At 63.0% G+C, this 13,121-nt stretch overlaps 6 protein-coding genes across 6 annotated transcripts; 2 read left to right on the top strand and 4 right to left on the bottom strand.

Moving 5' to 3' along the window:
- Positions 1–2,260: 2,260 nt before the first annotated feature.
- AMSG_05666 (methionine aminopeptidase) lies at positions 2,261–4,101 on the bottom strand. Its single transcript, XM_013902274.1, has 2 exons — positions 4,046–4,101; positions 2,261–3,533 (listed from the first exon to the last, which is right to left on the bottom strand). Exons 1-2 carry the CDS (start codon positions 4,083–4,085, stop codon positions 2,278–2,280), a joined length of 1,296 nt encoding a protein of 431 aa, XP_013757728.1. The 5' UTR covers positions 4,086–4,101; the 3' UTR covers positions 2,261–2,277.
- Positions 4,102–4,288: 187 nt separating this feature from the next.
- AMSG_05665 (uncharacterized protein) lies at positions 4,289–5,439 on the bottom strand (the record flags this gene model as incomplete). The annotated part of the gene is made up of 2 exons (XM_013902273.1): positions 4,289–5,207; positions 5,322–5,439. The coding sequence occupies 2 exons, from the start codon at positions 5,437–5,439 to the stop codon at positions 4,327–4,329; spliced, it is 999 nt and encodes a 332-aa protein (XP_013757727.1). The 3' UTR covers positions 4,289–4,326.
- A 741-nt stretch (positions 5,440–6,180) lies between these two features.
- On the top strand, positions 6,181–6,813 carry AMSG_05664 (iojap domain-containing protein; the record flags this gene model as incomplete). The annotated part of the gene is made up of 2 exons (XM_013902272.1): positions 6,181–6,336; positions 6,370–6,813. The coding sequence occupies 2 exons, from the start codon at positions 6,181–6,183 to the stop codon at positions 6,811–6,813; spliced, it is 600 nt and encodes a 199-aa protein (XP_013757726.1).
- A 15-nt stretch (positions 6,814–6,828) lies between these two features.
- AMSG_05663 (E3 ubiquitin-protein ligase) lies at positions 6,829–9,100 on the bottom strand (the record flags this gene model as incomplete). Its single annotated transcript, XM_013902271.1, has 2 exons — positions 6,829–7,845; positions 7,877–9,100. The coding sequence occupies 2 exons, from the start codon at positions 9,098–9,100 to the stop codon at positions 6,829–6,831; spliced, it is 2,241 nt and encodes a 746-aa protein (XP_013757725.1).
- Positions 9,101–9,963: 863 nt separating this feature from the next.
- Positions 9,964–12,018, top strand: AMSG_05662 (N6-adenine-specific DNA methyltransferase 1; the record flags this gene model as incomplete). The annotated part of the gene is made up of 2 exons (XM_013902270.1): positions 9,964–10,656; positions 11,425–12,018. The coding sequence occupies 2 exons, from the start codon at positions 9,964–9,966 to the stop codon at positions 12,016–12,018; spliced, it is 1,287 nt and encodes a 428-aa protein (XP_013757724.1).
- A 101-nt stretch (positions 12,019–12,119) lies between these two features.
- On the bottom strand, positions 12,120–12,994 carry AMSG_05661 (uncharacterized protein; the record flags this gene model as incomplete). The annotated part of the gene is made up of 2 exons (XM_013902269.1): positions 12,120–12,130; positions 12,247–12,994. 2 exons carry the CDS (start codon positions 12,992–12,994, stop codon positions 12,120–12,122), a joined length of 759 nt encoding a protein of 252 aa, XP_013757723.1.
- Between the last annotated feature and the right edge of the window lie 127 nt (positions 12,995–13,121).

The following is a 13,121-nucleotide window of genomic DNA, read 5'->3' as shown; positions in this document are numbered from 1 at the left end:
CCCTCTACCTCCTCGCCATGGAAAGCCCCCGTCTGCGCAAGGCCGTGGTGCCCATTGCCGGGCTCGGGACGCGTATGTTCCCCTTTACCGGTGCTGTGGCCAAGGCCTTCCTTCCCTTGGTCGACGCCCGTCGTGGTCATGTCGTTCCCTTCCTCCACGCCCTTCTCCTCGCCATTCTCAATGATCCGCTCTCGTCCATCGATCAGGTCGCCATTGTCCCAGACTTACGACGAATCTGAGTCGGCCCAGGCCCGCATCTGAGCGTGGGATGGATGCGGACGCGGAATGCGCTGGTGGCTGCGAGCGGCGACAACAGCGCGGTGGGCCCGCGGCCCGCCATCGGCAATGTCCCGGATCTGGGCAAGAGTAAGGTGCTCGTCAAGCAGGCCGTGAATGCCCGACGACGACGACGAGTCAGCGTCGAGAAAGGCGTCGACCTTGGCGAGGACCTTGGCGCGGCGGGCGCGGCGTGTCTTGCGGTTGGCCGCGCGTCTCGCCTCCATCGGCGAGAGTAGCGCTGCAGCGTCGTCGGTGGCGGAACCCGAGTTGGTGCACGAGTCGGACCGACAAATGCCTGCCGACGCTAGGACCGACGCCGGAAGCTTGACATGCCGCGGGAAGCGGGGAAGGCGACGGCCGCGACCGGCTGGCGACGCCGGCGATCGCCGCTTTCGCGCAGCAGCCAACGACCGCCGCAGATGTGCCCGCCGGGTGGCCGGGTCGGCAGCAGCGGCTTCCCGCACGCGACCACCGTGGCTGGTTCGCCGGCGCCGGCGGCGTTTGCTCAGAACCTCGCGTTCTCGTCGGGCCTCGAGCCACGCGCCGTAGTCGGACGAGTCGCACGAGCCGGACCACACCGGCTCGTCCGACCACAAAGGCTCCGAGTAGTACGAGTCAGACGAGAGGGCGTCGACAAGCCGCAGTCGCGAGCCAGCTGAGCTCGGCAGGGCCGAGCTGCCGTCGCCATCGCGAACCTGCCGTGCCGCGGAATACGCCCGCGACGGGCGGAAGCCCGAGTCGTGCGCCGTGAGCGACGCAACGCCTTTGGAGAAGGCGCCAAGGACCGATGCTCGAGTTGCTGCCAGCCGGGCCAGCTTGCGGTCAAACGCTGCCAGCTGTTCGGCCATGACATCCAGCTCCGGATCGCGGATGCCCGTTCCAAGATATGTCTCCAGCAGGCCGCGGGCCTCTGGCTCGAGCACCGGGCCCCCGCGCTTGCGGCGTGCTCGCCCTGCCGGCAGCCTGCCGAGTGGGGTGACTGTGGCTGGCAGAGCACGGGCCTGCGCAGTCGCATCCGCCTCGCGCGCGGCATCAGCAACCGCACGCTCCATGCGGCGGGCCCTGCGGGTGGTTCTCTCGTCATTGTCCTCTTCCGCCGGTGCTGCCCGCGGCCACGGCAGAGGGCGTGGCGCAGGAACCGGCCCTCTGCTTTCATGACGGTGCTTGCGGCGAGATCGATGACCTCGCCGAGTGCCTCTTGCTGCTGACCTCCTCGGATGCAAAGTGTCCGGCTTCCTCGTCTCCCCCGCGCCGCGCAAGTCACCCGCCGACAGCGGCCCAGGCGACGCATTGCCCATCGCCGCCTGGAGATCAGCCGCACTGGCGGCAGTAGTTGTAATGACCGGCATAACTCCATCATCGTAATCATGACCATGACCATGACCATGACCATGACCACCAGCATCATCAAGCTCATCCGAGGGCTGCAACGACCACGATGGCTGCGGCGATGCCTCCAAATCTGGCGAGACATCTTGCGATGACGACGCAGAAGGCGATGATGATGAGACAGCCACGAATCCTCCCGATGCGGTCTCCTTACTCATCGTGGCCATGGCACTGGCCCTGAAAGCTGCTCTGGCATTGGTACGGACATCAACATCTGCACGCGGTGCCTGACTCTCACACTGGCTTGTGGCTCTGTTGAAGCTCCGTGGACTGGCGCCTCCTGACGAAGTGGCAGCAGGTGGGGGGGACGTAGACCGACCGTCACCGGCCACAGACCATGACGGCGGGGTGGAGACAGTGGCGCTATCGCATGGACTATATGACATCTGCTGTGTGTGTGTGTGTGTGTGTGTGTGTGTGTGTGTGTGTGTGTTTGTGTGTGGAAGGGGTGGGGCGGAGAGCGGTGCGGTGCGGGTGCAAGGGGCCCGGGCAACGGCGGACGGCGGGCGCGCTGGGCGGCCGGCGAGAGTCGATGGGGAGGCGAGCGATGAACGATTAGCTCAGCTTGGTGTGGATGGTGGGTTAGCGTAGAGGGAATCGAGTTTGAGTTTAGTAGTCATCACCGCGAGAAACAACCTCCTTGCAGGTCGGCTTGAGGAGGATGGTGTGCTCGTACTGGGCAACGAGCGAGCCGGCAGAGTCGAGGAGCGGCGGATGGGAGGAGATAAAGCCGTTCTTGACGAGGTAGGAGAGGGCGCCGGCATGGCGTGTCTGACCAGCGCGGTGGAGCCAGCGGCGGCAGAACGGCAGCGTGTTGAAGGTACGCTTGATAAAGTTGAGGAGCTGCTGGGCCGACTTGAGGCCGATGCGGCCGCGCGCATGCGGCTCGAGCATAAAGTGCGACGAGTCACCATTCTCGACAACATGGGCACGGCCGGCGATAGAGCCGAAGGTCTCGATGGCGTACGTCATGTTCTCCTCCATGCGCCCGGTGACGCCGGTCTGGTTGGCAATGATGGGCACCGAGTGGCCAGCATGGATGATGTACGGCTCGATCGAGTGGCCAAACAGGTTGTTGACCGGCTGCACCGGGTAGACCTCACCGTCGATCTCGACCTCGTACGAGGTCATCACCTCCTCGATGGCGGCGCCGACGTCAACAAGGCGGACGTCAATGCCTGCAGCCTTGATGCCGGCCTCGGTTGCAGCGCGGACCGCGTCGAGAAGCGGCTGCTTGACCGGGTCGTCGCACCATGTCCAGGCCGAGTCCACAATCGCGCCCTGGTAGTGGACGCCAAAGTCCACCTTGAGCACGTCGCCGCTCTGCAGCGCAATGTCCTCATCATCCGGGTTCGGCGTGTAGTGTGCCGCGCAGTTGTTGACCGACACGCCGCACGGGAAGCCAAGCCCAGCCTCCAGCCCGTTCTCATCAATGAGCACCCGCGCCGTGTTCTCAACGAGCTCGGCGATCTCGCGCAGCAGCATGCCCGGGCGGATGTGCTTCTGCGCATGGGCGCGGACCTGGCGATGGACCTCGGCGCCAAGACGCCAGTTGTCGATCCACTCACGAGTCGCCCGCTCCTCAGCCCGCTTCTCCGCCGACGAGTACCGCACTCCGTTGTCCTCGTACTGCATCAGCTCGCCCGCCGGGAAAAGCGCGGCGTTCTTGAACAGGCGCCTCACCGGCTTGGTCGGCGGATCCGTCTGCTTTGCACGCTGTGCCGCCACATACTCGGCATTGCCCCCGATCAGATCGCCAGGCAGACCCTTCTTCTTCTTCTTCTTCTTCTTCTTCTTCTTCTTGGGCTCCTCGGCCGCGGCCCCGTTGCCCTCGACCTGTGTCCCGTCAGCCGCATTAGCAGCCTCTGCATCATCCCCGTCGCCTAAGGCATGTGAGTCCCCCACATGACATTGATAACAGTCAAGATCAGCATCTCCACCATACCATCATCACCCATCACCCATACCATCATCACCCATACCATCATCACCCATACCATCATCTGCCCAATTCCACACATGATAAAGAATCGTAAACTACGCGACAGAGACAAGAAGTGTGCGGGCGAAGTGGAGTGGGGGGGCACAAGCCCACCTACCGACCACTTTCCAGGCACACCTGCCCTACGCCCTATTCCATCCCATATCCATCCATTCTATCTGGTTTGGACATGATTTCATGCCCATAGTAGCCCCCCCCCCCCCCCCCCCCCCCCCCCCAAGCTGTGTTCCTCACGTGGAAGATCCATCACAGCTCCATCCAACCTCGCGGCCGGTGATGACACAGTATGGTATGGTCATTCAAGAACATCTGATGGACATGGTCATATGGTATGGTCATATGTCGCTGGAAGCCGTGGGGAATGTGTGTACTTACGGGTGAGCTCTTCAGAAGTCGGAGGCGGTGTCGCGGCCATAATCCCTGTAGTTAGGTGTGGCGTGGGACAAGGGCAAGGGTCTGCCTGGTTCCAGGTGGCGGAGTTGGGGAGTTGGGTCGACGACATGATGACGACGAATACGACCATGACGATGCTGGCAGAGCGAGAGATGTGCCTGAAGCGTAGGACTGGCATTCGGGTAAATGTGGGGGGGGGGTGGCTAGGACACCAGCACCGAAAGGTTTATCTCCCGGATCTAAGGGGAGCCATGGGTCGATGGTCATGCTGACGACGTCGAGCGGAGGTAGTCGTTGTAAAGCATGTCGAGGAACGAGGCGTTGTTGACGAGGCGGATGAGTGCGTCACGAAGCTGGTCGCGGGTGAGGCCAGCGACGACGGGCGTGGCGGCTTGGCTGCCGGGCGCAAAAGCGACCGGGTTGGCGGCCTGCTTGGCGGCGAGGCCTGAGATCGACGTCGAGCCGTCGCCTGACGCCGCCGTCGCCCCCTTTTGCAGCAGCGAGAGCATCTCAAACTTGCTGATGCTCGCCGGCTCCGGGATCGGCTCGGGCGGGAAGGCCGGCGCAGCGGCAGCGGTGCCGAGCGGTGGCGCCGAGATTGGCGTCTTGGGCACCGGTGCCGTCTGCAGCGAGCCAGCGGCGGCAAAGAGGTCTGTCACTGCCACCGGCGTCCATCCTGCAGCCTGCGGCGGCTGCGCACTGCCATCAGGGCCACCATATCCTCCTGTAGCGCCAGCCGCAGCACCAGCTGTGCCGCTAGCCTGCATCTTGAGCATGGCGTTGTACTGCTGCATCTGCGCCTCCAATGCAGCAGCGGACATCGGCGCAGCGTGCGCCTGGCTCTGCATCCGCATCGCTTGGGCCTGTGCTTGTGCTTGTGCCTGTGCCTGAGCGCGAGCCTGAGCCTGGGCCTGAGCCTGAGCCTGAGCCTGAGCCTGGGCCTGAGCCTGAGCCTGAGCCTGGGCCTGGGCTTGGGCATGGGCCTGAGCCTGGGCTTGGGCCTGAGCCTGAGCACGGGCCTGGGCTTGGGCGTGGGCGTGGGCCTGCATCTGGGCATACTGCTGCTGCTGCTGCTGCAGCTGCAGAGCCTGGGCATTGTACATGACGGCCTGCGGGTTGTGGGCAGCGGGAGCGAGGGCGGGAGCTGGCGAGGCGGTGGCGGCGGCGGTGGCGGGAGCGTTGGCGGAGATTTGTTCGAGGCAAGAATGGATGACATGGAGGAGCTGGTCACGCTCTGTAGCGTCTGCAAACCACATACCGTAAATGTCGTCCTCCTCTGTCCGGTAGAGTACATACGGCTCGGAGAACTGCACTTCCATGCCCGGGAAGAGCGGCTGGCTCAGGTTGGTCGGCGACTTTTTGTTGATGACCACCATTGTGGCAAAGGGCGCAGAGGAGCGACTAACCAGAAAGAGCGAGCCCTCGATACCAGCACGCTCCCATGCTCCCTCATCCTCATCATAGTCATAGATTGCAACATGAGAGGCGCTACCAAGAACTGATACAACTCCAGGATCAGCTCGTTGGAGTACCTGAAGGTTCACAGCTGCCGTCGTTCGTGACATGGCTCAGGAGGAAGGGCGGGAAGGAGGGCAATAGTCGAGTGTGTACGATCGTGTCCCCTGGCTCGGGTGGCGTGTTGCGGGAAGTGGCTGGTCGCGTTGGGCGATTGCCTTGTACAGGCAACCAGCATCACGCATACATGCCAAACTTCACACATGACTTCTACATGATGTGGATGTACTATTGCGTCGGAAATAGCTATCGGAAATGCTGTGTTCTGCTTGCAAGGAGAGATCAAAGATGTCCGCTGCTTGTTCAAAGTCAAGGGATCGGACTCTGCCTTGTGCCCGCCCTCACCAGCACAGATACATATCAAACTTCACAGATCACTGCCAATTGATGTGATTGTGCTATTGGGTTAGAATCGGGCTCAAAACTACTGTGTTATGCATGCCCAGGGATGACAGGTGGTGGTGAGTGGTCAGCCCGCGGTCCAACCCAACCCGACGCGGCACAGCCTCCGCTACGCCTCCCGCTCGCTCACTCGACTCCACTTCCACACCATGCTTCGGCTCTGGCAGAGGACGGTGCAGACGACATGCGGGCGGGGGTTGATGGCTGCTGCCTGGAGACTGGACAAGGGCCCGAGCGGCCGCAACCCGCTCGAGGGGCTCAAGGAGCTGCTGGAGGCCGAGGCGCTGACCGAGGACGTGGCCGATGTGGAGGCTGGCCATGAGGCAGGAGCGGACGAGGCGACAAGGGGCAAGGCAGTGAGGGGCTCTGCGGCTGCTGCGCTGGACCAGGTACTTGCGGAACAGGCTGCGGCGCTGGATGAAGCCAAGACAAGCGGGCGGCTGGAAGAGGCGCTAGAGAGCCTTCGGCTGCCGGTCGATGCGGTGGCGGCGATGCTGGACGAGGCTGGCGGCAAGGTGCAAGTCTTTGATGTCGGTGACTCGCTGGATGTTGTCGAGCATCTAGTGGTGACGGTGGGCAAGTCGAAGCGGCACGTGGCGGCGCTGGCCCGCTCGGCGCACGCGCAGCTCAAGCGGCGGCCGTACCCGCAGGTTGGGACGGCGCTCCTGCAACGACCGGGCTCGCGCGGAGACTGGTGGGTCCTGGACACTGGCGAAGTGCTCATTCACTTTATGACTGAGGCTGCCGACGCCGAGTACGACATCGGTGGGCTGTGGGACGGCCGGCTGAGCCCTGAAGAGTACGATGCCGAGATGCGCGAGTCGGAGCGGTGAGGCCGGCGACGGGGCTCAGAGCATGCCAAAGCCCTCGGCGTTTGAGAGGGCCTTGATGAGCAGGGTACGGAGCTTGTCCTTGGACTCGTACGGCGGAAGGAGGATGGTGTTGTAGCAAGTGTGCGAGGTCGGCAGCCGATCCGAGTCGCCACCAGCGCGCATGACGACAAAGTTGAGCGCCTTGAGGCCTTTGATGGGCACCCGGTCCGAGCCGGTGGTGAAGAACAGGAGCTTCTTCTTCATCTCGACGTCAAACTCGTGGACAACTTCCCAAAAGGCGCGGACCGTCGGGTCATTGTCGTCAAAGCCCTCGTAGCGAGTCACCTCCTCGAGAGCGGTAAAGTCGAGCTCTTCCGAGCCACAGATGAGGAGCTCGAGCTCTGACGGCGCAAAGAGCGAGACGGCGGCATGCGGCGCATCCGAGCCGACGACCGAGCGGAAGCCTTCGGCAAAGGCGCCAAACTGGGCCTCGACCGCATCGACGAGAACGTACCGGACGTAGCGATCGACGTACTCGGCGACGTTGTCGGCGGTCACCGCCCGCTCCGAGCCGCCATCACAGAGCTCGACGGTGACGACCTGGCCAAAGTTGTCATACTCGTACTCGAAGAACAGTGCGAGGTCGGCGTAGTCGCCGTCAAACTCGTCGCGGATGTACTTGAGGTTGCGCCCGACGGCTGGCATGGCGTCGATGAGGTCTGCGAGGTTTGGAGTGAGCCCGCAGAGCCGGTTGTAGACGACCCGTGGAAAGTGCATGTCGATGATGACCTTGTTGTAGATGGCGAGGCCAAGGACGATGCCGCAGAGCTTGAACTCGCGCTCCCCCTCGAGGCTGGCCGGGTTAAAGTAGTACGAGCCGGTCTCCTCGTCAAAGGCAAACATGCCGAACCGGGCGTCAAAGAGCTCGCGGACGATGACCTGGAAGAACTCCTTGCGGACGCCGCCTTCGTCGACGCCTTCCTCGCCAACAAACTTGACCTTCATCTCCTTCTTCATGTCGTTTGGGTACCGCGCCAGCTGGTTGAGCGTGTCCTCGATGATGTTGTCGCGCCGGACACAGGACCAGATAGGGCGAGACCGGGCCCGACAAAATCGACTGGATCATGGCGCGGCGGCCCTCCTGCCGCATTTGGAGCTCCGACTCGAGAAAGACAATGTCAGCCTTGGTGGCGGCGTCGAGGAGGAACGGGTAGGCGCAAAACGAGAACTCACCGCCCGACGAGTTAATCCACGTCTCGTAGTCCTGCACCAGATCCAGAAAGTCATGCCCGTTGACGGTGTCGTTGTAAAAGTCGGTGAGTGGCAGGGGAGCGGCGTCGTCGCTAAGCTCACCAAGCCGGGCCTCGCGCCACGCGTTCGCCCGCCGCTCGTTGCCCGCGTGGGTGAGCGCGAGAATCTTGACCACCGAGATAATCGGCACGTCAGTGTGCGGGTTGAGCGAGGGGACCGAGACCGAGCGAAGGAGGACAAATGACTGGAGCGTGGCTACCAGGTTCGAGAGGTGGCGACGTGGCCAGGCGGCGAACCAGCGGACGAGGACCTGCTTGAGGGCGTCGGACAGTGATGCCACGGCAAGCGCGGTCTTGCGCAGCAAGTTCGCTGCATCCTCGTCGAGCAGGTACGGGTTGAGCAGGACAATCACAAACTGACGCAGCTCGATGTGTGATCGCAGCATCGGTGCCGCCACCGCCTGGTCGATCATCAGGTACTCGGCCGCCTGCCGCACCGCCGTCGCCACCATCGGCTCGTCCACCGCGTACAACGCTTCGTACGCCGCCGTCACTTCATCGAGCACCGTGCCCCACTCGTCAGCGTTGGCGTTGTCTGTCCCGGGGGCAAGAAAGGCCGCGCCCAGCAAGCTTGTCGAGCCAAACACCTGCCGCAGCCGGCGGATGAGCTGGGTGTACTCACCGGCCGCCGCTGCCGCCGCAAGCGACTCGCGCAGGCTCTCCAGCGTCAGCGACAGTTCTTCCGGCTTGACCTCTTGACGGTGAAGAACAACGGTCCGCGAGACAATAGCTGCCGAGTCGGAGCCCGGGGTGGGATCAACAACCTCGGGCGCGCCGTCGTCCTCATGCGGTGCCAGCAGCGGCGCCAGCGAGGCCAACATCGGGCTGGTATCCAAATCGATTTCCAGCGGCTCTCCAGTGGCCATCCGCTCCATCAGCGAGAGTCCAGCCTCTTCTGCCTCGTCTTCTTCTTCATCAACCTCTTCCTTCCCCGGCGATGGATGGGCGGCATTGTACTCTGGGCAGAGGAACTGCTCCGGCTCGGGACGCCTAGCCATATCAAGAGCCGTAGTAAAGGCTGTATTGGGCGAGTATGGCTCTGCAGCATTCCTCGCACACTCTGGATTGCGACAGGCCTCATCCTCACACCCTTCCAGCAGCTGTCCATTAAATCGAAGCACGAGTTGCTTTGCGTACTCCCGCCTATTCCCCTCCGCCAGCCAGCCAGCCAGCCACAACCCCCCGCCATACATACATACATACACACATACATATCATAGCCTCTCACCAGTAAGTATGCCTCTCTCCTCTCTCTCTCTCTCTCTCTCTCTCTCTCTCTCTCTCCCCCCCCCTTCCTATCCCTTCTCTATGACTATGCCATCGTTCATGAACATCATGCCACCATGAGCGACCTGTGTCAGGTCACCCGCTTCCCCCCACCTCCCCTCCACCCCCCACCCTCTCCCTCCCTCTCTTATTCGACAACATACACTTCCTCTGGAGTACGCGCCATCACGGCGATGAGGGGGAACGACTTGTGGGGGTGGGGGTGGGGGAGACAGAGTGGGGTGGGTGACGGGGTGGAACATGGCTAGTGCCTGTGCCTTCCACTGACACTTCCGCTGGCGGGCGGCGGGGGGGGGGGGGTAGGGGGGTAGGTACGTGGATACCGCCACCACCTTACCCAGACTCCCAACACGTCCCGATCTTATCTGATCAACACACAGCCACCATTACCTAGTTGATGGCTATGGTCGATGAGTGGATGTGTGGCTGCGTCTTCCGCTCGGGTGACTGAGGGTGACGGACACCCGCCCGGTTGACCGACGACTCACTCACATCCGATGGAACGACGGCGAGGGCGAGTGCGAGCGCGAGAGCGAGGGCAGGCCAACCAGACCACTCGACCCACTCACCGCTAATGACCGACGAGAGAGTAGGCAGGAGTGTGACAGGCGGGGTGGAGCCCGAGTACTCGCATCTCTTCACCAACTCGTCATTCAAGGAGAACGTGTATCCGCCTTCGGAGGACTCTTTCCTGCTCCTCGACAGCGTCCTCGCCGACGTGGCGAGCTATCTGCCTCCGCCTGGCGCTCCGCTGACAGTTTTAGAACTGGGTGCGGGATCAGGCTTTGTTCTGGCTGGTGTGGCCATGGGCATCGGCGAGGATGCTGCGGCGCCGCCGGCGTACATTGCCGTCGACGTCAACTCCGTCGCTCTCGAGGCGACGCGGACGACATGGGACGCATCGGGCCTGCCAGCCGACTCGCTCCAGTGTGTCCAGGCTGATGCGCGTCAGGATCTTGCGCCAGAGGTCGGCCAGCTTGCCCACGTGCTGTTGTTCAACCCGCCGTACGTGCCGACACCAACAGAGGAGATCGCCTCTGACGGCATCGTGGCGTCCTGGGCCGGAGGCATCCGCGGGCGCGAGGTTCTCGACCAAGCTCTGCCGCACTGGCTATCGCTGCTGGCGCCCGATGGCGTCGCCTACCTGCTACTGTTGGCCGAGAACGATCCGCCCGAGGTCCAGAGCATGCTGAGTGCTCTTGGCTACGACTCGACCACCATCGCCTCCACCCAGGCCGGCATCGAGTCGCTCTCCATCCTCCGCATTGTCGCGCAAGCTCTTTCCACCAGCCCTTCCTCGTCGTAGTCTAGCCGCTGCCCAACCATGCCCTCGTCCATGTGATGCACCGGCCGAAGATGACGTCGCTCCCATGGCCACCCCACGACCACCCACGACCACCTAAGCTTACCCCGCCACCCGATCTCCATCTAGAACACACCATTTCAAACACCCACCGCCTCGATCAGTTCCGATCCGCTCGTTCCCCTCCGGCCCTTGCCACCGCTCCGGCTTTCCCGCAAACTGCCACTCGCTGGCAGCCAACCACTTAACGCCCACGCTCACCGTCCCCTCCCAACTCCCCGCCCTTCCCGCCCAGCCATGCGAAGCCGAGGGCAGGGTCACGGACCAGGAAAGTCGACACTAGCCTCCACGGCAGAGCAGCGTACTCGGTCAGGAGCCTTTTACTGTGCACTGCGTGCACTCAAGGCAGAGGAGGAGCAGTGGCGGGCTGGGGCAGATGCTGCGGCGAGGGCAAGGGCAAAGGCAAGGGCTCGATCTGCTGCTGCTGCCCGTGCTGCGGCGTCACGAGCTGAGAAAGAGGTCGATGCGCGTGCTGCTGCCGCTGTTCGTACTTCAATCGCCGTGGCTGGCTCGGTCTCAGCCAAAGACCGCTCCTCTGCTCGTCGGGCAAGGAGACGGACCTCTTCCTCCCGCGCACGAACTGCCAGGAGAAAGAGACAGACGGATGGCAACAAGGTGGAGAAGCAAAAAGGTACCACAGATGGCAAGGCTGGAGATCACTCTGTGGCACAGCATGCCAAACCATGGACCATTCACACCAAGAACATCAACGCGGTCGACGCCGATGAACGAAGGTCGCGCGATGCGGTCATTCAAGCCGCCAAGAAGCGCATCAAGGAGCAGGCCGCCAAGGAGCGCGAGCGGGAGGCACAGACAAAATTCTCACGGAATTTGCGGCCGCACACCGATGACGAACGCCTTCGCGTTCAGCTGCAGCGAATGATGCGCCACACAAAGGTCATCATGGCCCCTAAGATTGTGTCTGTCGTTGTCCCGCCGGGTTACGAGGAACCGTTGGTTGTCGACGCCTCGCCTGACCGCCACCATGCCTCACCACAGCGAGCCGCCCGTAAGCCGTCCAAGATCCTCTCGCGCACTCGCCGCCACTTTGAGCCGCCACCGGATGTGTCTGCCAACGTCGCCCTCGCTGCCGACTTTGTCCGCCTGCCTACATCAGCGGTGATCCCGTCGCCACGGGCGCCGCGCTCCACCACCTCGCGTACCGCACGCTCACAGCTCTCGGTCTCGCCGTCGGCTGCGGCGTCATCGGCCGCAGCCTCCGACTACGACGGCGAAATCCCGGTCATTCTCGTTCGCCATGAGTAGTGACACCTGTGCGCCGCAGTATGAGCGCCATGTTGAGCTTGCGCTTGGTCTCTCCGACCCGCTTGGAGCCTGCGTCCGCCTGTGCTACCACCAGCTCGCCCTCAGAGAGCGGCTCGCGTGCCGCACCATCGATGCCGGCCCATCGGGCAGTTACCTCGGCATCGGCCAGCACCCCGCAGTCGGCTGTCCACAGGCCCACGTCAGCCGAGCCGCCAAGCAAGCCCGCACATTCCATGCCCGCGTCGAGCAGTCGCACGACGAGCTCGGCTACTGTCACTGGCTCCAGCACGCAAAACGTGACGACCCGGCCACTGCTGTCGACGCCGATGACAGAAAACGCAGCAGACCGCGGCTTCTGCCACATGACACTGTTAGGGCCGACGCGCTCCGCCCTCGGATCAACATGGTGGATGCCGTCGCTCGCGTCGGCCGAGTCGACCACCAGCGGCATTACGGTCAACCCGCTCTCAATCACACGTCCGCTGCTCACCTCGCTTACAACTCCACCGGCGTCAGCATCGACCTCGACCCGCACCAGGCCTGGTGTGGAGCACGTCTCAAAAACCCAAAAGAATGGGTCCATGTCGCCGGCCACAAGATCTTGTGGCGCGAGTGAGAACTGCGGCTTGTCTGCGTAGCTTGGCGGCCGGAGAGCGATGCCATCGACCACAGCAAACTGATACCCATGATAGTAGTTGGACTGCATGCCATTGATCACCGCCAGAGCACCGTCGCCAGCAGCCTCCTTCGCCCACACATCTATCGCTTTCCCCTGCATCTGTAGCAGGTCCACCTGTGCCGCACTCGGCGGACAGCCCTCGATCACCGTCGAATGCCAGACCGGAAACGACTCGCTCGTCACCCAAGCGCCGACGCCCACCTCCCAAGCCACACCACTATTGGCCTTGATCACTACCAGACCATGCCGGAGACTCTCCATCGCGTTGGTTGCGCCAGTGTCTGTATTCGTTGCCATGGTCAGCAATTACCGTGCGTACCGACAAGTGCAACAAGGCCAGACAGAATCGGCCGCCCTGGCGCTGCTGACGTCGCCAAGTCTGCAAACGACGCCGCCTTCGATTGGCCCGATCCGCGAGTGGAGA

The sequence above is a fragment of the Thecamonas trahens genome, assembly GCF_000142905.1.
Source record: "Thecamonas trahens ATCC 50062 unplaced genomic scaffold supercont1.24, whole genome shotgun sequence".
Taxonomy (NCBI): domain Eukaryota; order Apusomonadida; family Apusomonadidae; genus Thecamonas; species Thecamonas trahens.
Note: the sequence above shows the minus strand (reverse complement) of the source record. Positions and strands in the feature narration are given on the sequence as shown.